Source organism: Pectinophora gossypiella, chromosome Z, assembly GCF_024362695.1.
Source record: "Pectinophora gossypiella chromosome Z, ilPecGoss1.1, whole genome shotgun sequence".
NCBI classification, from domain to species: Eukaryota; Metazoa; Arthropoda; class Insecta; order Lepidoptera; family Gelechiidae; genus Pectinophora; species Pectinophora gossypiella.
In genome coordinates this window covers 11,980,717-12,004,053 of record NC_065433.1, presented here as the reverse complement: position 1 = coordinate 12,004,053, position 23,337 = coordinate 11,980,717, and the positions used below count along the sequence as shown (strand labels likewise).

The 23,337-nt window shown below is 38.3% G+C and overlaps 2 protein-coding genes across 2 annotated transcripts; both read left to right on the top strand.

Annotated features, from left to right (window-relative positions):
• The first annotated feature begins 2,304 nt into the window (after positions 1-2,304).
• Positions 2,305-23,100, top strand: LOC126380735 (clavesin-1). Its single transcript, XM_050030334.1, has 7 exons — positions 2,305-2,452; positions 14,280-14,494; positions 15,607-15,766; positions 16,170-16,231; positions 20,668-20,861; positions 21,758-21,874; positions 22,166-23,100. Exons 2-7 carry the CDS (start codon positions 14,287-14,289, stop codon positions 22,418-22,420), a joined length of 996 nt encoding a protein of 331 aa, XP_049886291.1. The 5' UTR covers positions 2,305-2,452; positions 14,280-14,286; the 3' UTR covers positions 22,421-23,100.
• LOC126380741 (uncharacterized) lies at positions 2,943-13,691 on the top strand. The gene is made up of 2 exons (XM_050030343.1): positions 2,943-3,291; positions 12,470-13,691. Exons 1-2 carry the CDS (start codon positions 3,253-3,255, stop codon positions 13,157-13,159), a joined length of 729 nt encoding a protein of 242 aa, XP_049886300.1. The 5' UTR covers positions 2,943-3,252; the 3' UTR covers positions 13,160-13,691.
• Positions 23,101-23,337: the final 237 nt, after the last annotated feature.

Sequence of the window (23,337 nt, the reverse complement as noted above, 5' to 3'; positions counted from 1 at the left end):
GGGACATGTCACAAAAATCACTTTGTGATCCCTAGTTTGGTTAGGACATTACAGGCTGATTACCTGATTGTCCGAAAGTAAGATGATCTGTGCTTCGAAAGGCACGTTAAGCCGTTGGTTCTGGTTACTACTTACTGATGTAAGTAGTCGTTAATACTTAGTCGTTAGTCGGTTACTACTTACTGATGTAAGTAGTAGTGTAGTCGTTACATGAGCCATGTTAGGGGCCAGGGGACACCAGGGTTGACGAGGTTGGTATTTCACCTCACAACCCATACGATAAGAGGAAGAATATACACCAATCTTAAGATAGAATGATAGAACATCACAAATACTCCACGATGCTCATGTGAGGGTGAACAAAAACCAGACAAGATAAGAGTCAATTTTGAAGTGTTATTTTTCCTAAAGGTATTATATTTATGTCTTGTGTTCTGTAGGTTTGAAAGCTATAAATTAAGAATAGGATTACCATTATGCTCAAATGATGACTGATTAGTGATGACTTCAGCAATGAAAAGTGTAGGTATCTAGGTTCTACCTAACTAAATAGAGTGATGTCGGCATCGTGAAAATTCTTCAAACGTGTGAAAAGTACTTCAGAATTGATTGAGGGGAGGCACCCAGTGGATTGCGTAGATACAAACGTAGTTAACAATAGTAGGTATTTAGGTATGTATCATTGCATGTCTGAAACGGGTACTAAACAATCTTCATCCATCAGCCTACTGGTATTAGTATACCAGTACTACAGGGAGCACAAGTTTGTCAAATACTTACTTAAATAGAGGAGGGTGTACCCATGCATGAACTTGGAAATAAATTCAGGCCATCGAGATTGGAACCTCCGACGCACACGGCTCGCGTGCTTCCACAACGCCATCATGTCTTCAATAATACGATAACAACATCCTTTCCCGGTCCGGATTAGCGGGTAAAGGTAACTATTTAAAACAAAAAGTCACAATTCCAGTTGCCCAGTTAGTAGACCGCTTGCCTTTCATCTCTGAGTCGCAAGTTCAAATCCAGCACAGGCTTAAACCAATGATTGTCGAATTTGTTTTCGAATTCAAGCATTCGACAAAATGTGACTTTTTGTTTTAAATAGTTACCTTTACCTACTAATCCGGACCGGAAAAGGATGTTGTATGTTTGGATCATAAATGATTATCACGTGCTCAGCGGTGAAGGAAAACCCACATTCCCGAGAAATGCATTTTCGGAGGTAAGTATGTGACTTAACTTGTATTGGGCTGGTTTTCCCTTCGCGGGTTGGAAGGTCAGACCTAAAAAAAATCTAATTTTTCGGGAAAAATCGTCGGGTCTTACAGAACAGGACTCACCATCCTGTTCTTAGAAACGAGCTTGTGTGTGTTTAACTTCCACATAGTATTTAGACGACAAAGAGAAATGAAAATAAAATTGTAATACTTACCTGGTAATATTTACTTAAGTAACTATTTTTTGATATGTCGCGGATATTATTATTTTTGTTCTTAGATGGCTGCGTTCCTACATCCGAGTAAACAAATGCAAAACAATAAAAAAATGTTTATATTTTCAGAGACTGAATAAACGCAAAGAAAACAGGAAAATAATATTATTGTTATCAAAGAATTCTTGAATTGATGTTTATACCTAATTAGTAATATTTTTGACGGCAGGGATGTATTTATTCATTACCTGCCACGTAACTATTTGTGACGCTACCTACCTACATACAGAAGTACCACTAAAAAATGTATTTTTTTTTTATATAAGTAGACAGGTACGTTAGTATTTTATTTTCTCTGTGAGCTGTTTAGGTTTAAACCGTATTATAATTGTACCTATAGGTATATATAATGAGGATAGGCATTCCCCTAATCCAACCCTTACTATGTGCCTACTCATGTTAACTCAGATAAAGATTTTCAATTCACCGACGTAACTACTAACTAGGTATCTATTTCCATTACTGTAAATAGCTAGCCTACCTGTAGAACGCACCGAGGTATATTTTAGTAGGTAACCCACTAACGCGGTAAATCTCATACGCAGTGAAGTAACCTAAATTACGACTGCGCTAACACAATGCTGTAACATTTCACAAAATTATCTAATTTTGAGTTCGCTATGAAGTAATGTAGTTTCGGAACATGGGAGTTAATTATATTATTATCCTTGCCATGATAGCGTGCAGGCCCGTGCGCAGGAGATGCGTAATGTTTAGCAAGTTGGTAGGGCAAGGGAGGAGGTATGAGTTGGCTTTACCTGAGAGAACGAGTGAGCGTGCGCAGGGTAGAGTACAGCCTGGGTGCGGACCTGTTGTCTTGCTCTCGGTGGCTGGGTTGCATAGTGCGTGCGTTGAAATAATAGATAGAAGACGCAGGCGCGAGCGCAGCCTGAACACTACGCGCCCGCGCGCCGACCACGTAGCAGCGGCTGAGAGTTACGCGCCTAAAAAACAAACGTGAGTTTTTTTTTCGGCTTTGCGTTAATTTGTGTATATTTCGTACTTTCTATGCGAATTATTTTATTTATTTCTTCTTGAGTCTTACCTACTTACTTATTTGTTTTTCTAAATTATTCATTGCAATTATCTACTTACCAAGAAATGTTTAAATATTTTCTATATATTAAATCAATGAAAATACAAAATTAACTCTTATATAAAAACGTGTCCTTTTATTATCGTAAATAATACTGTAAGGTGGATTAAGAAACGATTTTTGAAATAAACTTATAAAATGTCATTGTTAAAATGCAAAGAATAAACTGCACCGTGGGTAAGTAATTATCTTGCAATCATATAAAAGCCAATAAATGCTTACTCAGGAGATTATTCAAATTAAACTTCCTTATCATATTAAAAAAGGCAATTTCCTGGGAATAAAGTCTACCATATATATGTTTATCTACTTACCAACTTACTTCGTTATTTGAAGCGCATAAAACAATCCGTTTAGTCAAACCTTGCTTTTTTGTTTTGCTGCAAGGTTTGCTTCAGATAATAGCATAACCACTTGGCCGGACAAATAGGGAGCGATAAGAGCTCTCACCCGATATGAACCTAAAGTCCTTTTGTTGCTTGCTCTCTTTTCTGATGACTGAACGTACACCTTGGTAGATATAAGATTGAAGTTGTCTCCAGTAAAAATAAATCGTAACTAATCTGATTTAATAATTTAAAAGATCGATAGTTCTAGTAGGTACCAAACGTAATTGAGCATCTAAGTAATCGTGTTGTTCGCACCATAAGGCATAATCCAAATGATGACTCTGATATTTTTCCTTATTCAACTATTGCTTGTATGGTCTTGGGCAGAAACCTGTTTACCTCACATACGTAGATCTAGAGACATACGTGTTATTGTACAGAGTAATTTCGTTTAAATATGGATAAGTAACCACTGTTTATCGGGTATCTATGTCACGTGGAAATAAAAACTATAAAGAAAAACCCTAGAATACACCTTCCATGGTCTTAGAGGTCGAATAAGAATCGCTTCCCATGTTGATGTGACTTACTGTAGATTTGCTTCCGCATTCACTACTTGGCTGGACAAATAGGGAGCGCTCTGAGGGTACTGATCTTGTTCAAAATTTAAGACGACAAGCCTGAGAGTGCCCAAATGGGCATAACTCTCAGTTACTGGGGGTCGCCTGAAAGGATTATGTTTGCGATTACTTTGCGCTCATGTAACAGTATCATGACTTTGGTCGACGTAGTGATACTTATAGTTATTAAAAATCGCTGAAGGGTACTTAGATTATTTCATGACTGTATTAATTAACCACTGTGGTCCTGTGTGTCACCGGCTTGCTGTGCTGTGTTCGGTCCCCGGTTCTGGACTTGCACCAATGAATTATTGTTGGTTCGACCATTATGCACGGCGATACGGCTCACCATCTATCACATTCGTCTAACAGAAAGCTCAGGTGAAGCGTGGGTACTCAGTTCATCTTGCTATGGATGTAACTCTAGCCCAATTGGCAATTTAGCCGTGAGCTTATGTTATGGTCAAATATTACATTGCATGATTTTATACAATAAACATTTGTATAAGTACTTAGGCCATCCCATCCTAACTGACAAAGCATGTAATATTGCGGATAAATCCGGATGGATAGCTAAAGTACTTCAGGTTTTCAGAATTTTGCCTCAGGTTCCTGGAACCGGGAGCACGGTTCGACTATCGAAGGCATTCGTATTTCGTGCCATACACATACTGAACATATTGAACACACAGGTTCAGGGAACCTGATGAAAAGACCTGAAATGAATAGTTGCTCATAGAGAACTTATCTGGAGACATATCTCACAGGAGAGGATTCATCCTTAGTGTGTGTGCAGTGCTGTTTAAACCGGCTGAGCGGCAATGCACGTTACCTGAGCACGTTACCCACTATCTTTCGCCCGGCATTTTGATATATATTTTTTGAGTACCTATTTTACTCCGTACTCCTCACGACACACGTCCGCTATAAATGGATTTCATTTGTTAACTAAAATTATTTTTCTTGAAGTAGTAAAAAAAACCCTTATAAAATCGTAAGGGTATGAGAAATGAACTTTGTTTAAACGCAATGACAGAAAACATAATCGATTCGAATGGACACTTAGTTAACAAAACTTACGCGGGCTATTATACCTACCTACATTGCAATACAGTAATTAAACTTTTGAAATTTTGGGCTACGCATGCCGAAATTACGAAAATGCGTTTATGCGTGTAGGTTACATCAGAAATGAGGCCTGTAAGGCGTGAGTGATTCAACTCTGAGATGCGCTCTTTTTTGATGGTGGCTTGTATAGCGCGGCCTACTTAAACAGCACTTTGCAATTTACTTTTTTAAGTGGAGACTGATTCATGCATGTCGAAAAGCTTTAATGGAGGTGTACAGAAGTGTAAGGTGTGTAAAGGCGAATCGTCACATTTTATTACGGAGGTCAAAATTTTGCAACGAAATATGTTACGTATAAGTACACCTAATGCAAAAAAAAATACAGGAGGTATTTCAAAGGAACCCCCAATACCGAGCCAGCCGGCACGCGGGGCTTGTTTTCCCTACTTCAACGTTTATCGCTGTCGTTATATTTTGGGCTGCATCTCTTCTGCACGATTCTTTCATACAATGCCATGCATATAGCAATAATAATAATACAATCTCAGGCTTTATTTTATTTTATTTTGTGACCGCTCACCACTTCCCGTTAGTCCGCGTGATTGCCGCCTGTGGCAAATAAACAATAACACACGACAGAAAATTAGTAGTATAGAATTCGAAGATAGAAACTAAAAATACCACTTTAAAAGTAACAAGGTCTAAGGCAACTGTGTCGCGCGGTTAAAACATAACTACGAGATCGTTAGTAAAAGATTAGCCGTTCACACCATTGTTAGTCGTGAGAGGTGTCATCCATATAATGAGTACAGTGAGATGCTTTTATTCATTACGACAAGGCCGATCGACAAGTACAACACTTGTCAACACTTAGAATCTTCAAGGTGACAGAGTCTCTTTAGAGAAACAAAAGTCTAAATCTGTTTTTTGCTTACAGTTTGTATGGGCATGTTATTATGATAACTACTTATGTACCAAAACTAAAGTAGCAAGGTACCTACATATTTAGCTCCAAATTATGTCTTTATAGGCAACTTGTGGCCCTACCTACCCTAATCAAGGTCATGGGCGTGTCTTACGTTAATAAACTACTAATATTACGTGGCTTTTGCCCAGCAATGGGAAAATATGGGCTGAAATAGAATAGAACCACGATGTACCTATGAATCTAAAAATGAAATAAGAAAAAAAAAATCAGTCAGGTAGGTTTCATCAAAATCGGCTTAGTAGTTTAAAAGTTATGGTCAATAAACATTATTATGGAAAAAAACAATGATCTCGTTGATGTCTTTTGTATGAAGGAAGCCCTTATCAGTGTTAGTGGGCAACTGTAGCAGTTAGAAGTCATTTAATGAAATGTACTTACTCAGTAATTCCTTTTTTGTTGGATTAAGTTCCATTACCTTAGGGGTATAGTGCAAGTTTCATCACAATCGGTTTAGTAGTTTCCATATTATGGTCACTGAAATATAGTAAAACTCACCTTCTATAATTTTATAACATAAATATATTTCTCTTCTTTTGTTAAAACAATACTTTAAATCTTATAATACTATTTTCGTAACCATCCAAGTTTTTCCACGTCCCTCCATGACAAACCCCAGAAAACCATTCCCCGTCTACCAATATTTTTCTTTTACCGTACTTACTTCTAATTCCGGCCAATGTTGCAATCTCTCGTAAACATTTTACTCGATTAGAATCGAAAAAAACCATAAAAAATAAGACAATGTTGATCAATTACTAAGAATCTTACATTTCGACTTACAGGCTTTTTTACAGTATGTAAGTATCATTAAAACTGAATCGAGTGTAAATAAATGAACATTAAAAAACGGTCAAGGGTGTGTCGGCCAGACACTAAACGGATTATAAGGCCTGTTACGTACCTACGGTTATTGTCGTACATATTGTTATGTTAACTCAATAAAATAAATAAGTATTATAAAAAAAAATACGGTCGAATTGAGAACCTCCTCCTTTTTTGAAGTCGGTAAAAACAAATATGCCGAGTTCAAAATCTATCTAATAAAAAGTAAGAAATAATATTTTGCTGCCAGATTTTGAAGTCGGCTTATTTTTTTAATTGTTTTTTTTTTTATTTTGTGCTTCAGTCAAACAATTTGTAAAAAGATGTTACTTACCTATCTTTTTACGCCGACATTTTCATTCACATTGACCTATCACGCGATGACTATGCATTCTTTATGTGGTTTCGTTTCAATTACCTTACCACTTTATTAATGAAACAACTTTCTAGGACAGGTCTAATCTCAAAAATATACACTAGAGCAAGTCTATACGCTTATCTACCTCTACCTACCTTTTTAAAACGACAATTTTGTACATTGTTGAATTCAAATTCTGGCAAACAATAAAGATAACAAATGACCATCATGAACTTGGAAATAAGGGACTTTCCCGGCTAAGGTTTCTTAAAAAAAATGTAGATGGCGCTGTGCAGATTTAACGTGATAATTACCTTTTTTCTCATTGCTCGGGGTACATAGTTATTGAAAAAGGAGCACATTCATTATTTTTTTTTGCGTGATATTTGTATCGGATATATATAGAATGTCATCATCATCATCATCAGCCGTACGACGCCCACTGCTGGGCATAGGCCTTCCCCAAGGATCTCCACGACGATCAGTCCTGCGCTGCCCGCGTCCAGCGGCTTCCCGCGACCTTCACCAAATCGTCGGTCCACATTGTAACGGGCCTACCCACCTACCCTACCCTATATAGAATGTATGTTCACATTATTTTAACAGAATAATAATGGGTGGAAGATACGAGTACTCGTATGTTGTTCCTGGGTGTAATAACAAAAACGGAGATAAAAAATTGTAATGTCTATTATACATGAAGTTAGAAGTTTAAACGAAGGCAAATCTGCACAGCGCCTTCCATATTTTTTTAGGGAACGTAACCTGGAAAGTATCTTATTACCATTCGTTTTTACCTGTTTAGGCACTAACCGCCTTTATTACAAAACGCAGACTAAAGACAGCACCAGGTTTGGCACTAGGTTTTGGACTAAAGTTGAATGAGTTAAAACCTGTACTAGTTCGGGTTTAAACCTGGACTAAAGTATTTTAACAGCATCCTTGGTCTTGTGGTTAGAGCGTTAGGCTCACGATCCAGAGGTCCGGGTTCGATTCACTTTGTGAGACTGTCCTTTGTTTGGTAAGGACATTTCAGGCTTGAATCACCTGATTGTCCGAAAAAGTAAGATGATTTCGTGCTTCGGACGGCACGTTAACTCGTTGGTCCCGGCTATTAGCCGTAAAAACACCTCAACCAACCCGCATTGGAGCAGCGTGGTGGAGTATGCTCCATACCCCTCCGGTTGATTGAGAGGAAGCCTGTGCCCAGCAGTGGGACGTATATAAGCTGTTTATGTTATGTTAAAGTATTTTATTGTAATAGCGGTAAGAAAATAGAAGCACCGTATAAAAAGTACGACAAGAGCAATGTCGCAATCTTTTACTGAGCCTTGAATTTTTCTGCTGTCGGACACGAAGATGTGCCGTTTGTTGTCATTTGACGGTCACCCAGTTCACGAGAACTTGCTTGCAAGGTTCGGAATCCACGTCCTCATTATATAAATTGCCCATCGATGCTTGCTTCGCACTACGGAAGGTACTTAGACCTTATTTTTATTTCTACACTAATATAAGTAGTACACTTCCGCTACTGGCTCTGTGCCGATACGACGCGATAGCTAAGTAATGCGGGACTAAAACCTATAAAAAATATTCCCAATCCAAAAGGTGTAAATTCTCTGTAAAAGGCACCCAGCCAGGTTTTCAACAGACTTAAAAATCTAGGTCTGAGCTTTATTAGGTTCGAGTAACTACGCAGTAAGTACTGACACAGCCTATTATAGCATACGGATACCTTCGCCTGTGAAGGCTATACAAGATCAAGTTTCATACCGATCCTTAGAGCAGTTCCTATTTGCGCATTTATTATAGCATTCAGTACGTACCCAGCTAAGGTTAGATCATGCCGGTAAACTTGTACCTAGACGAGTTGTTACGCCAATCATGGACACGACAAACAATGCAATATCATCGGCAATGTTACAGGGATTCACGCTCTACTGCACGCAAGGAAGTGCACAAAGGATAAGTGAGCGATCCACTTGAAAAGATCTGGATCTTTCTGTTGTACATGAGAAAGTAGCCTTATTGCCGTGACCTTCAGGCAGTGAGCCTTACGTCTACGGAAATGTGTATACTTACTTGTTAAATACGAGTAACAAATTAACAATCATATTTACGATTCCCCTGGTTTGGTTTGTACCGCATACGTATTGACGTATTAAATGTTTTGAGAAATTACCTAACGTCAAATTATCTAAAAAATATTATTCTTCTTCTTCTATCGTGTGGGTTGTGAGGTGGATTACCAGCCTCATCAACACTGGCGTCAGGGTTATTATTGAGCCGCCAAAGGCCCCTGACATGGCACAGATAACGACTACTTACGTATCAGTAAGTAGTAACCGGGACCAATGGCTAAACGTGCCTTCCGAAGCACGGATCATTTTCTTTCGAATAATCAGGTGATCAGTCCGCAATGTCCTAAACAATCTAGAGATCACAAAGTGATTTTTGTGGTATGTCCCCGCCGGGATTCAAACCCGGGAACGTGATTTGGTCCAATATCTTTGCACACGGAAACGCAGAGTACCTACAATGAAACATTGACACAAGTAGGTACTATTAACTAATCGTGGTCAAGTCACATCATAGTCGTGTAGGCATTTGCCAAATAGACTTCTTATTCTTCAAATACATGCCAACGTCGTGGCGTAATGTAAACAGACAAAAATATGTCTGTTTACTTGTCGTGAACGGACTTTGGTAAACTCGATTTTGGGGCCATAACGTAAGCACAAAACCTCTAGAAATGGAGTATGTAGTAATAGTAAACTTATAAAATCATGCTCATAATGTTATACGAGGCGTAGCCGCAAGGGGACAGAAAAATAATTAACCATATTTGATTTATTTTTTTATAATGCGATACGGCACTTTGCCCCAACTCTCAAGTAACGGATATTCGTACTTAGAAAGGTCGTCGAGGTGGTCGTCAGGGCAAAAGTTATATCATAGAAAGCTGCCTGCCACGTATATGAATAAAAATTAATTACCAACAATAAATATCGGCAGGGACAGCCTCCGTGGTCTACGGGTTAGAGCGTTAGGCTCACGATCTGGAGGTCCGGGTTCGATTCCCGATGGGGACATTGTCGAAATCACTTTGTGAGACTGTCCTTTGTTTGGTAAGGACTTTTCAGGCTTGAATCACCTGATTGTCCGAAAAAGTAAGATGATTCCGTGCTTCGGAGGACACGTTAAGCCGTTGGTCCCGGCTATTAGCCGTAAAAACACCTCCACCAACCCGCAGTGGAGCAGCGTGGTGGAGTATGCTCCATACCCCCTCCGGTTGATTGAGGGGAGGCCTGTGCCCAGCAGTGGGACGTATATAATCTGAGTAATAATCGTGTAAGTAGTAATATAGAATACACCCACACCTCTTTATAAGAATTGTAAGTTCATAACACCTAAGCTCCAGAGGGAGGAGCTCGGTGGCGCAGCGGTTAACGCGCTCGGTCTGCGATTGTTGAAGTAAAGCAACTTTCGCAAAGGCCGATCATTGAATGGGTGACCACAAAAAAGAAAAAGTTTTCATCTCGAGCTCCTCCGTGCTTCGGAAGGCACGTTAAGCCGTTGGTCCCGGCTGCATTAGCAGTCGTTAATAACCATCAATCCGCACTCGGCCCGCGTGATGGTTTAAGGCCCGATCTCCCTATCCATCCATAGGGAAGGCCCGTGCCCCAGCAGTGGGGACATTAATGGGCTGATGATGATGAACACCTAAGAATATGTATCTCGAGAAAAAAAAACTGCCTAATTAAATAATTCGGCGAATATTATTTAATGAAATTCCTCTTCGCGGGGCGTTGCATAACATTCATTTTGCAAACTCATACTTTAAGATATAGGCCTACATATTTCGAAAGTTACGTGTAACTGATGGATATCGTCATCCAATTTTGTCGTCTTATCTCTTTCTACTAGCCAAGTAAGTATAAGTTTAATTATTCGTAATTACTAGAAACTTATAATTGGCTATATATACATATAGGTACTTAGATAATAGAATGATGTTAATTATAAATCAATGTACTCAACTAACAATACGGAACCATAGAGTTAGTAAATATGTTTGACGTAAGTAAATAAATAAATCGAAGTAATACGATCGTATATTGACCATCAAACATATTGAGCATTAAGTAAGGTTTTTTTAAAAAGTAAACACTGATGTGACGCGAGACTAATGTTCCGGGCTTTTTGTTGCTTAGGTAAGTACCTAAGTCAAATTCGTAAATATGATTTTTGATTCTTACAGTCACCGGTGCTTAGGGAAAGTCCTAAAGAGATAATTAAATCGAAAAAGTCTGACTTGGACGGGACTTGAACCTGCAGCTGTTGTCAAGCCGGGGCGAGTGTGTTAACCATTACACCACCGGCGTCGGCTTAATTTTTTTTTTCTCTTTTGTATTCTGCTACTTGGCGATCTGTTGTTTAACAATGAACCAATTTTAGGTCTGACTTGTAGTCTGATATGGTTTACTTTATTTAGAAGGGCATTCATCAATGCCACTTCCATTACATGTTGTCGAATCTATTTACTAGATTAGGGACACTATGTCGTTTTAGTCTGGAGTGGAGTAGGCTGCCAGTCATTTCTAGCTGTGTCGCTAATGGATTGATATGGTTAGAGAGTCTTGTTTGGTATTTCCGGCTAAATTGTGAAACTTCTTGTTTAACAGTTCTAATGTTGAGGTCAGCATTGATAAAATTGTTGCAAATATATTGTGGGATATTAAGCATAGTTCGCATTGCCTTGCTTTGAAATCTTTCCAGAATTTCTATATTACTATTACTAGCAGTGCCCCAAAGCTGAATACCATATGTCCAGATTGGTTTAAGTATGCATTTGTAGATTGTCATTTTACTGGAATTCGACATTTGTGAATTTCGACCTATTAGCCAGTACATGTTTCTTAAGCGGGTATCCAGTTGCTTCCGTTTTGTCCATATGTGTTTTCTGTCGGCTTAATGACAATATTATATAAATCGAGAATTTCGCATGGCCAGGAGGAGGACTGGTGGTGTAATGGTTAATTCTTCGTCCCGGCTTGACAAGAGCAGCGGGTTCAAGTCCCGGCCGAGACAGAAATTTTCGATTTAATTTTCTTTCACTATACTATTTTTGGGGGGGGTCGGTAAAGGTCGCGGGAAGCCGTTGGATGCGGGTAGCGCGGGACCGATCGTCGTGGAGATCCTTGGGGGAGGCCTATGCCCAGCAGTGGGCGTCGTACGGCTGATGATGATACTATTTTTGACAGGCTCACTTACTAAATAGCTTACTTACTTCAATAAATCGACATAATATTGCTCATAGGTAAGTATAAGTAAGTTATAAGTAAGTACATGCTCAGAAGTGTTAACATACCTGCCTGTTTTGTTTTCTTATATAATAGTACAAACTACAAAAAATAAATAATCAATATGAGAACAAAGACTTCTAGGTAGAAATTTATCGAGCGTAATAGTGTATTCATGATTTGCCCCCTAGAGCGAAGCAACCTACCTATGAAATTGAAACATTAATGATCTATAACCAGATACGAGCACGTACCTTTGTGGCGTAACACCCATGAAAAGTGCCATTCCCCCGGTAGACACAGCCACTAGCACGAGCTTGACTTACTTATACGACGAAAATGTTTTTTTCTAATAGTGCAATGCGGCCTATTGTGATACTGATCTTTGAGATTGCGATAGTTTATGGCCTCACATGTGCCGAAATCTTACAGCTACCTGCTGAAAAGAAGTTAACACTACAAGAATTGCAAACCATACAGCCGAAAGATATAGTGCAATGTCTAGCGCACTTGGGAAAGGAAAATCTTGGTGAAAAGGAAGCGGGTTTTTTATGGAAAACGATTGTGAACTTTTATGAAGGGATCCCGAATATTCCTGATAGTGTGTTCATGTTACTTCACTGGGTGACGCCGGCTGTATCTCCCGAAGAGTACGGCAACATCACCTTCAACAGTATCGATGTTATACAGAACTTTGGTCTTGATTATAATCTAAACGCGGAGCAGCTTTACGCTATCGCAGATCGCGTTCGACAAGATTTTGCAGGGAAAGAACCGGAAGATTACACCTACTACGATTTGACAGCTTTGAGACAAATATTATGTGCGTTCAACCGAAGCGAAATTGAGAGAATTCGACCATCGGCGTACAGAGAAGCTGCTCTAATTATAGGAAAGCTACAAAATTGCAACCCAGAAACGTTACAGGGATTCGCTACTTTAGCGGTGCAAAGAAAAGCTTTCGGCTCACCCGATACTTGGTCAGATGCAACACTAGAAATATTAGGCGTAGTAGCAGAGTACCTACCTAAAGGCATTGTGGATAATAATAAACTAGGAGGCCAAATGCCTAGTATTTAAATACACATTTTACTACACTTTTGATTTGAATTAACTTTTACGATGTCGTTAGTCTATTAGTTGTTACAGTCTATATCTTTACTACACTGTTGATTTATAGACTTTTATTGATATTTTCTTATACGAATGCTATCAATAACGCTTCTATCACGTTTTGTCGATTTATTTTCTTTGTGAAACTATTCGAATCGCAGTGCAGGTAGCACCCTATTATAAGAGGTAAGTAGGTGTTGTTTTTTTAGTCTAGATTTAGGTAGACAATTTATATGCGATAACTCGATCTCCTATAGGTTTTTAATTTTTATATATTCTTCAAAATTATATGGCAACGATAAACCTGCAAGAGTTTCGATGTCTCATAATATTACCGTACTGCAAATAAATTGAGCAACTTGTTTAGGTTACTACCACTTCACTGTTGTAACAACATATTGCATTGTTTTTGGCAACACAAAATTTAAGTACGACTGACTAACCGTACCACAGTCAAACCCTCAGTTACGACGGTTGCATAATAAATGTATGAACAAGTAACATTTTTCGCTACGATGATACCTACACGAGCCGACAAAGTATTACATAAATAGCAACAATATCAAGTTCATATTACCCATTAGTGGATTATTTATGTGAACTTGTTACGTATTGTAGTTGGCTGTGGAAGAGCGCACAAAATTGACGAGTTCCACTTGCAACTCACGCCCCTTCTTGGTAACAATTCATTTTTTTATTTGTCGCCAATTTTCCAGACCGATTAACATCCAGGTTAAAGAATAAACAAAACTAAAAGTACTTACAAATAAAATTGCGTGCCGGTTCATAATTACAAGTATTATGTGTATTCTTACGAGTTGTTAACTCGCACAGTTAACTCGTAATATACTTACTCGTAAATTTTTATTATCCTTGTTTCTAATAGCATCTACCATGTGCTATTGTTCATCCTTATACAGTTCAAAATGCTTGTGAGACAGTTTATAACTTTATAGAGGAAACAGATCCTAAGAAAACTGAACAACAAAAGTATTTGAAGTAGGTAGGTAGTCTCTGCTTACCCCGGTGGGAAATAGGCGTGAGTTTATGTATGTATGTATGTTGAAGTAGGTATTTTGTTTTATAGTGCAACCATGTCGACGGCAAGTTTCCTACTGACGGTGACAACCAGTTGGGGTGCGGTGACGGACAAATGTGACAAGGAGAAGGAGCGACCGAAGCTGAACATCGCCGAAGTGGCTGCTAAGGAGCTACGAGAGACCCCGGCCACAAGAGACCAGGCTCTGCGCATCATGAGGGAGTGGATCCAACAGAATAACGACATCAGGAACGTGCGCACAGGTAACTGAGTAATACACGTTAAGCTGTTTCACACATCGACATTAAAGATGATGATTGTTGATTCGATTTCTTCTCGGTGATAAAACCGGAAACTGTCATCGATGGTAAATAGAGACACACATAGGCACACCTAATAACATTAGTTTTTACTTAGTTGTAGGTATATTTTATCATAAAAAGCAAGGTAAAAGTAGTGTAGACATACACATATTTTCTTAGTTAAGTACCTATACAATTTACTTGGGTTTAAAAAACAGGAAACTAATTCTCACGTTTGCTAACTACGTGTATAACTCAAAACGAAAAGTAGCACATTTATAGAAGTTACTTTATGTTCTATTTTAATGTCACGACTAGAATAAAAGAACCAACCAAGTTTTGATGTAAGTAAGTAATAAACTTTATGAGACAATTTAGAGAAAACGTGCTGAGTAGGTAAATTTCGAAATCCTCTCAAGCAGAGAAACCGTATACCTACCTACTGCTAGGAATATTATAAATCTTAACAACGTGACTGTAATGAAACTAATGCTTGGTGAATCACATTACTCAATGTAAACCGATGATGGTAATCTTTATTGCAACGTACCAACCATCCCACCGTGGTGTTCTTGTAAAGAAAATAAAGATTGCTTGTATTTCTTCTGTATTGCCGCATTGTCTACTTAATTAATTACTATAGAATTTATACATTATACAGAATAAATTACTACAGAGTTTATACATTATACATTACTACACAATTTATATAGTACTAGTACGTACAGAAACGAGACTCACCTCGCACCGAATCTTGATACTTACCGCAACAGTCCATGCACGCTAAGTGACACACTACTCTTCAGCCTAAGACTTCTTGCGAGAAAATTGTATTTGTATTGTTCACAATACCTAATAAGTAAATTATGATTATCTCGTTAAGTATTAGTATTTGTTTACACGTTAAATTAAGTAAGAGTAAAGATGTTTTCATTGTGTTTAATTTTGTTAATAAGTGTAAATTGTAGGTTATTTATGATAAATAGTTGAACGACTGGTAGAATGGTATCTCAGTATGAAAATTATAGATTAAAGACTACAGACGTACTTCATCATATTTTTCTTGTTTCCAGATGACTGTTTCTTACTGCGATTTCTTCGTCAGAAGAAATTCAGCATACCCATGGCGCAGCAAACTTTACTGAAGTATTTGAGTCTGAAGAAATATTACCTAGAATATTTCACGAATCTCGACTGCGAGGATCCCAAATTAGAGGAAATCCTCCGTAACGGGTAATTATCTCGTTGAACTATTACATTGGAATAGGTTAAACAATAATTTATGAAATCAACTTCATTGATATGATTACCTATCCTTTAACATTTTTTTAACAATTAGCAAAAATAACGTTATAACATAGACATTGTAACAGTGGCAATATACAAGAAAAATCGCACGCAAAAGTTGCGAAAATGCGCGTACGTATCGTCTTTTTTAACCCACTAACATACATTTAAATATGATAACTCGTGACGCAATATTTTTTTTCCTCCAATGTGAAAGCTCCCATTCAGCCTTGAACCGACCCACACTTGAACTCTTCGTATCTCGCTTGCAAGTGGCTTATGTAACATGCGGTTAACAATGATATAATTCCAAATAAACGGCTTTACAAAACCATTATCTAATTTCAAGGTACATTGCCGTCTCGCCGGTGCGCGATGCGAGCGGCCGCAGGGTCATCGTCTACAACATGGGTAAGATTTGTCGTACTTTATGCCGGTTGAACGCAAAATGTATTAGCCAATGTAATTTCCAATGTAGTAATAATATAATTGCCAGATTCGGAACGTGGAAGGTACACATTTCATCAGTCATATGGGAAGGGAACGAAATGCGTGTCTGTTGTAAAAATACCATTTTGTATCGCCGTTACTGCAAATTAAAGCAATGATTGAAAACCGGAACGTGTTTCCCTTCATTGCAGGTATAAGGTTAAATTTTGATTAGGTAGTGTTAATTAATGAGAAATTACGCTTTGTTATTAAGCAAGGGAAATGTGCCCCGTTCTCGGAAGAAATTACCTACATGCTCAGGTTAAGGCAATAATCAGGTAAAAAGACTACGTACCTATGTAATTATACATACATACATAAACTCACGCCTATTTCCCACCGGGGTAAGCTATCGGGGTCAGCGGGGTAGCGGCGTATGTAATTATAACAAATGAAATATCTGTATTAATTTATTATTATAAATAACCTTGATTGAAATTATGCATAAGTATTACCTTACAACCACTAAGTATGTCATAAAAAACACTACTTAGCAGATTTACCTATACATATTCATCATCATCATTGGCCTTATACGTCTGTTTCAGACGATTTATACATAGTTAGTTCGTTAGTTATACGTACATATTACGATCTTGATAAACGAATTATTGATATCATGACTACAAAACAGTATAGGTGCACTTTGAATATTCCAATGCCTTGGTCTGTTACAACTATTGTCTATCAACTAAAAGATAGTGCAGGGGAAATTAAACAGCATAGGGAGGTTGGTTGAAAAATTTAACAACTGCTGTTGAAGTTCTTTAAAAAGTCTCTAGCCATATTTAAGAGCCGGGCTCTAGTCGGTGTAGCTTTCTCCATTCTTGTCTATCAAAGACCAATTCCTTCACTCCCTTATAAGACACTAGCTTTTGCCCGCGACTTCGTCCGCGTGGCGTGTTATATAAGAGAGATCTTTGTGTGTGTGGGAGTGCATACTTATGCAGTTTAGATTTTTTCATAAGTACATTTTTTTTTTCCCAATAACTCCCATTTTTCAAAATACAGCCAAAAATAAACTTTATATTTACTAAGGTATGCATGCATGCTAGATTGAATCAATTAATTGAATTGTTTTTTTTTAATTGATTGTTCATTGAGTTTTAATTTTAATACACACTTCCTCTCTTCCCTTCAACGTTGCTGTGCCCTACAGGGTCCATGTTTTAGTTCCTATGCCTATGTAACACCCCATTGTACTACATGGAATGCAATAAATAATTTAATTGAATTGAATTGAAAATATCTATCTTACGCGGTTTCGATTTTTTCATACAAATGTTTTTTTCCCACTAACTCCCGTTTCCGTGGTAATTTTGCAATATCCTGTTGCAACTAAGCTTTAAGTTAACTAAGGTACCTGCATGCCAAATTTCAAGCGTCTAACTTAAGCGGTTTAGATTTTTCATACAAAAAGATTTTCCCGCTAATTTCCGTTCCCGTGGGAATTCCGGGAATTCCTTTCTTAGTGCACCTCTACGGTACCTAAGCTATGTCCCTTCCAAATTTCAAATGCCTACGTTTAGCCGTTCAGGCTATGCGTTGATATGTCAGTCACTGAGTCAGTCAGTTTCTCCTTTTATTAAGATTTGATTTTTTCATACAAATGTTTTTTCCCGCTAACTACCGTTCCCGTGGGAATTTTGTAATATCCTGTTGCAACTAAGCTTTAAGTTTACTAAAGTACCTGCATGCCAAATTTCAAACGTCTAACTTGAGTGGTTTAGATTTTTCATACAAAAGGATTTTCGGGAATTCCTTTCTTAGTGCACCTCTACGGTATCTAAGGTACCTGCATGCCAAATTTCAATTGTCTAACTTGAGTGGTTTAGATTTTTCATACAAAAGGATTTTCCCGCTAATTCCCGTTCCCGTGGGAATTTCGGGAATTCCTTTCTTAGTACACCTCTACGGTATCTAAGGTACCTGCATGACAAATTTCAAACATCTAACTTGAATGGTTTAGATTTTTCATACAAAAGGATTTCCCCGCTAATTCCCGTTCCCGTGGGAATTTCGGGAATTCCTTTCTTAGTACACCTCTACGGTATCTAAGGTACCTGCATGACAAATTTCAAACATCTAACTTGAATGGTTTAGATTTTTCATACAAAAGGATTTCCCCGCTAATTCCCGTTCCCGTGAGAATTTTGGGAATTCCTTTCTTAGTGCACCTCTACGGTACCTATGGTACCTGCATGCCAAATTTCAAATGTCTAACTTGAGTGGTTTTGATTTTTCATACAAAAGGATTTTCCCGCTAATTCCCGTTCTCGTGGGAATTTCGGGAATTCCTTTCTTAATGCACCTCTACGGTACCTAAGGTACCTGCATGACAAATTTCAAACGTCTAACTTGAGTGGTTTAGATTTTTCATACAAAAGGATTTTCTTGCTAATTCCCGTTCTCGTGGGATTTTCGGGAATTCCTTTCTTAGTGCACCTCTACGGTACTTAAGGTATCTGCATGCCAAATTTCAAACGTCTAACTTGAGTGGTTTAGATTTTTCTTCCAAAAGGATTTTCCCGCTAATTCCCGTTCCCGTAAGAATTTCGGAAATTCCTTTCTTAGTACACCTCTACGGTATCTAAGGTACCTGCATGCTAAATTTCAAACGTCTAACTTGAGTGGTTTAGATTTTTCATACAAAAGGATTTTCCCGCTAATTCCCGTTCCCGTAGGATTTTTGGGAATTCCTTTCTTAGTACACCTCTACGGTATCTAAGGTACCTGCATGACAAATTTCAAACATCTAACTTGAATGGTTTAGATTTTTCATACAAAAGGATTTTCCCGCTAATTCCCGTTCTCGTGGGAATTTCGGGAATTCCTTTCTTAATGCACCTCTACGGTACCTAAGGTACCTGCATGACAAATTTCAAACGTCTAACTTGAGTGGTTTAGATTTTTCATACAAAAGGATTTTCTTGCTAATTCCCGTTCTCGTGAGAATTTCGGGAATTCATTTCTTAGTGCACCTCTACGGTACTTAAGGTATCTGCATGCCAAATTTCAAACGTCTAACTTGAGTGGTTTAGATTTTTCATACAAAAGGATTTTCCCGCTAATTCCCGTTCCCGTGGGAATTTCGGGAATTCCTTTCTTAGTACACCTCTACGGTATCTAAGGTACCTGCATGACAAATTTCAAACATCTAACTTGAATGGTTTAGATTTTTCATACAAAAGGATTTTCCCGCTAATTCCCGTTCCCGTGAGAATTTTGGGAATTCCTTTCTTAGTGCACCTCTACGGTACCTATGGTACCTGCATGCCAAATTTCAAACGTCTAACTTGAGTGGTTTTGATTTTTCATACAAAAGGATTTTCCCGCTAATTCCCGTTCCCGTGGGAATTTCGGGAATTCCTTTCTTAGTACACCTCTACGGTATCTAAGGTACCTGCATGACAAATTTCAAACATCTAACTTGAATGGTTTAGATTTTTCATACAAAAGGATTTTCCCGCTAATTCCCGTTCTCGTGGGAATTTCGGGAATTCCTTTCTTAATGCACCTCTACGGTACCTAAGGTACCTGCATGACAAATTTCAAACGTCTAACTTGAGTGGTTTAGATTTTTCATACAAAAGGATTTTCCCGCTAATTCCCGTTCCCGTAGGATTTTCGGGAATTCCTTTCTTAGTGCACCTCTACGGTATCTAAGGTACCTGCATGCCAAATTTCAAACGTCTAACTTGAGTGGTTTAGATTTTTCATACAAAAGGATTTTCCCGCTAATTCCCGTTCCCGTAGGATTTTCGGGAATTCCTTTCTTAGTGCACCTCTACGGTATTTAAGGTACCTGCATGCCAAATTTCAAACGTCTAACTTGAGTGGTTTAGATTTTTCATACAAAAGAATTTCCCTTCACTACTCTGCTCCTATTGATTGTAGCGTGATGAAAAGTATACTATAACCTGTCCAGGAGTGTGAAGAATAATTGTACCAAGTTTCATTAAAATCCGTCCAGTAGTTTTTGTTTCTATAAGGAACATACAGACAGACAGACAGACAGACAGACAGACAAAAATTTTACTGATTGCATTTTTGGCATCAGTATCGACCACTTATCACCCCCTGATAGTTATTTTGAAAAAATATTTAATGTACAGAATTGACCTCTCTACAGATTTATTATAAGTATAGACGACATTCGCCTTCTCTTTTTCCCTTATTATTTATTACAAGCACTTCCTCAATAGTATCTCTTTCAGTCCAACTAATACTTTCCATCCTCCTCCAACACCATATTTCAAAGGCCTCGAGTCTCCCTGTTTTTCTGAGTCAGCGTCCACGTTTCACATCCATATTATGAATACGGAAACACGATGTTCAAAAATTCGATTTGTTAAAAGGTAAATTCAACGCATTGAAGTTCAACTGTTGGGACATGTGTCGCGCCCACGTTCTGGTATATGAGACTCTGCTGGAGGACCCAATGAACCAAGTATGCGGGTTTACACACGTCGGGGACGGCAGCGGAGCCTCCGCAGCACACGTCATCACTTGGAACCCCTCAGACTTCGCCAGGCTCATGAAGTGGGGGGAGGTAAGTTTATTCCCAATTGGGGTAGTCAGAGATACATCTATCGCACGATGAAGTAACTTAACTAGGTACCCACACTTAATCGTTTTTTTTTTACTTACAGCAACGTGATAGGTGATGAGTCGTATCGCCGTCTATACTGTTTGATAGCCGACTTCTAACAAAAAGTTCAACCAAATGAAATTCAATATATACGCGTCCACTGCCTCTGAAAAACATCGATTTTTACGGCGCGGTTTTTGCGATGTACCTACCTAGTGATCGCAGTTCTATAGGAATCAATACAAAGCAATAAATCCGATTCCGATCTTCCATTTTCTTCTGCCGAGTGTTTTCCCGGCCTCATGCCAGGGTCAGCTTTCTTGTTTAAGTTCCTCCACTTTGTTAGGTCTTCGGCATCATGTAAAACTACGAGATTCTAAGTAGGTACGCTGCGAAATTTAATACGTACTTACGGTGTAAAATCCTAGGAAATCAGGGGCAGGGCATCAACTGACACTTCCAATGGGATTCGGCTTCAGACGCCGAACTTCGATTTCTTAGCCGGTACCTTTTTTGACGTGACTTATTGTTGATTTGCCGCAGATGGCATTAACTACTTGGCCAGACAAAGTTAGCCGGTACCGATTAAGTGTCAAAAGTACTGAAATCATTCGTTCAATCGGCTTGCCTAACTTCATGTGACGTCACGAATCAGGGATCGCCATCTTGGCTGCTTACGCGGTACGCCAGGATCAAGTCGATGTTCAATTTGCTCCAATCTGAATCGGCTTCGTCTTAGCCGGTAGGGCCCCAGATGAGACAAATGCAATAAAATGACAAATGAGATCAACGCCGTATGGATTGTTTATGGATTGTTGTATGTATGGGATGTTAACACCGTATTTGTTTGTCGCCAGCAATCGATGCCGATGCGCCACAAGGAGTTTCACATAGTGAACGCGCCGTCCGCTCTCAAGTACATCATCGACTTCGCCGTCAGCAAAGTCACACCCAAAATGGCACAGAGACTTCATGTAAGGCATTTTCACTGTCTATATTATTTATCTAATTACCACAGCTGCAAGTTGCCTGCCAGAAATGTCTGGTGCACTGAATTTTAAGGACGTGAATTTTATATAGTATGGTCAAGTGCATAATGCATATGAGTTTTCTTTGAAGGAAGCATATTGTATGTTTTGGAATTAAGAAGGACACTTGATTCAATTTCTCAAATAAGTTAACGTGACTGGGTACTAAGATATGGTACTATAGTATGGTATGTTATACTTATGTGGACTATTACGATAAAACGTATCTGATTCCAGATCCACACCAACCTGAAACAACTTCACAAGCAAATGGACACATCCTGCCTGCCCACAATATACGGAGGGCCAATACCTCTGCAGGATATGATCGAGTTCACCAGACAACTCCTCAGCGACCAAAGGAAGAAAGTCCTTGGACTCGATGACATGGAACTCCTCAACACACGAGGCATCATCTCGTCAAGACAAAAGAGCACGAACGGTGACATCCAGTCAGTACAGGGTAGTTTCAGAAAACTAGAAATAGATTAGCCCGCCTCTTAAGCTTATTTTAGCGTATAACATCCTAGCAATTAGGTGAATTAGCAATGAAGACAACCCTTCTCTACATTTTATAGTCTTTTTCGAAGATATTGTAAATAGATATGTCAGTTCAGGGGGGTTAACAAGGCCACATCTGTTTGTTTCCATTGCGCACTTACTTTTATATGCGCACACGTCAAATTGCAGTATTGCTCTTTTAGATGAATTGGTTCGATGTGGCTTTTCTTTGTATTTCCTCCGTGGTTCAGGCTCATCCTAACTAAATAACAGTTCAAAAATCAATTTATGTAATATTTATTGTATTGCAACTGTTTATACTTACCATAGAAACATGGTCGAATTTAAGGGTTTGTGTGTATGTTGAGTATAAGAGATGCGGTGATATTAAACGCAGGCTGTCTACAATTTACAAAATACTTAAATGCGGTGTCGTGGTTGTGGTTACAAGTATGTTTGTAGGTACTATTATTTCATAAGTAGGTTACACTGAGATGTTGCTCTGTTTGTAATTACAGTTTAGTTAATTCGCTTATGCTGAATAATAAGCTTTTCTTAACTTTCAGATCTTTTAGTTGATAACGTAGGTCGTAAGGTTCGAGTGAACGATTTTGAAGTAGTCTGATACGCATTAAGTGATTATATCAATAAATGACAAAATTCTTCATGAACACAGTTGTTTATTATTATTATTGCTTTTCCTATTTTACATTTATAATATATTATATCACAATCGTTTTCTGTACGTCAAGTTTTCTATTGGTATTGCACAGGTCCTTACATAGCCTATGATTACCTGTTAACCTACATACCTATATTGGTTATAAATTATAACAATGCCAATTAAAATATAAAGGAAATGCAAAACGTAATAAAACTGATCCACGTCATTGTTTAAAAAGTTTTAA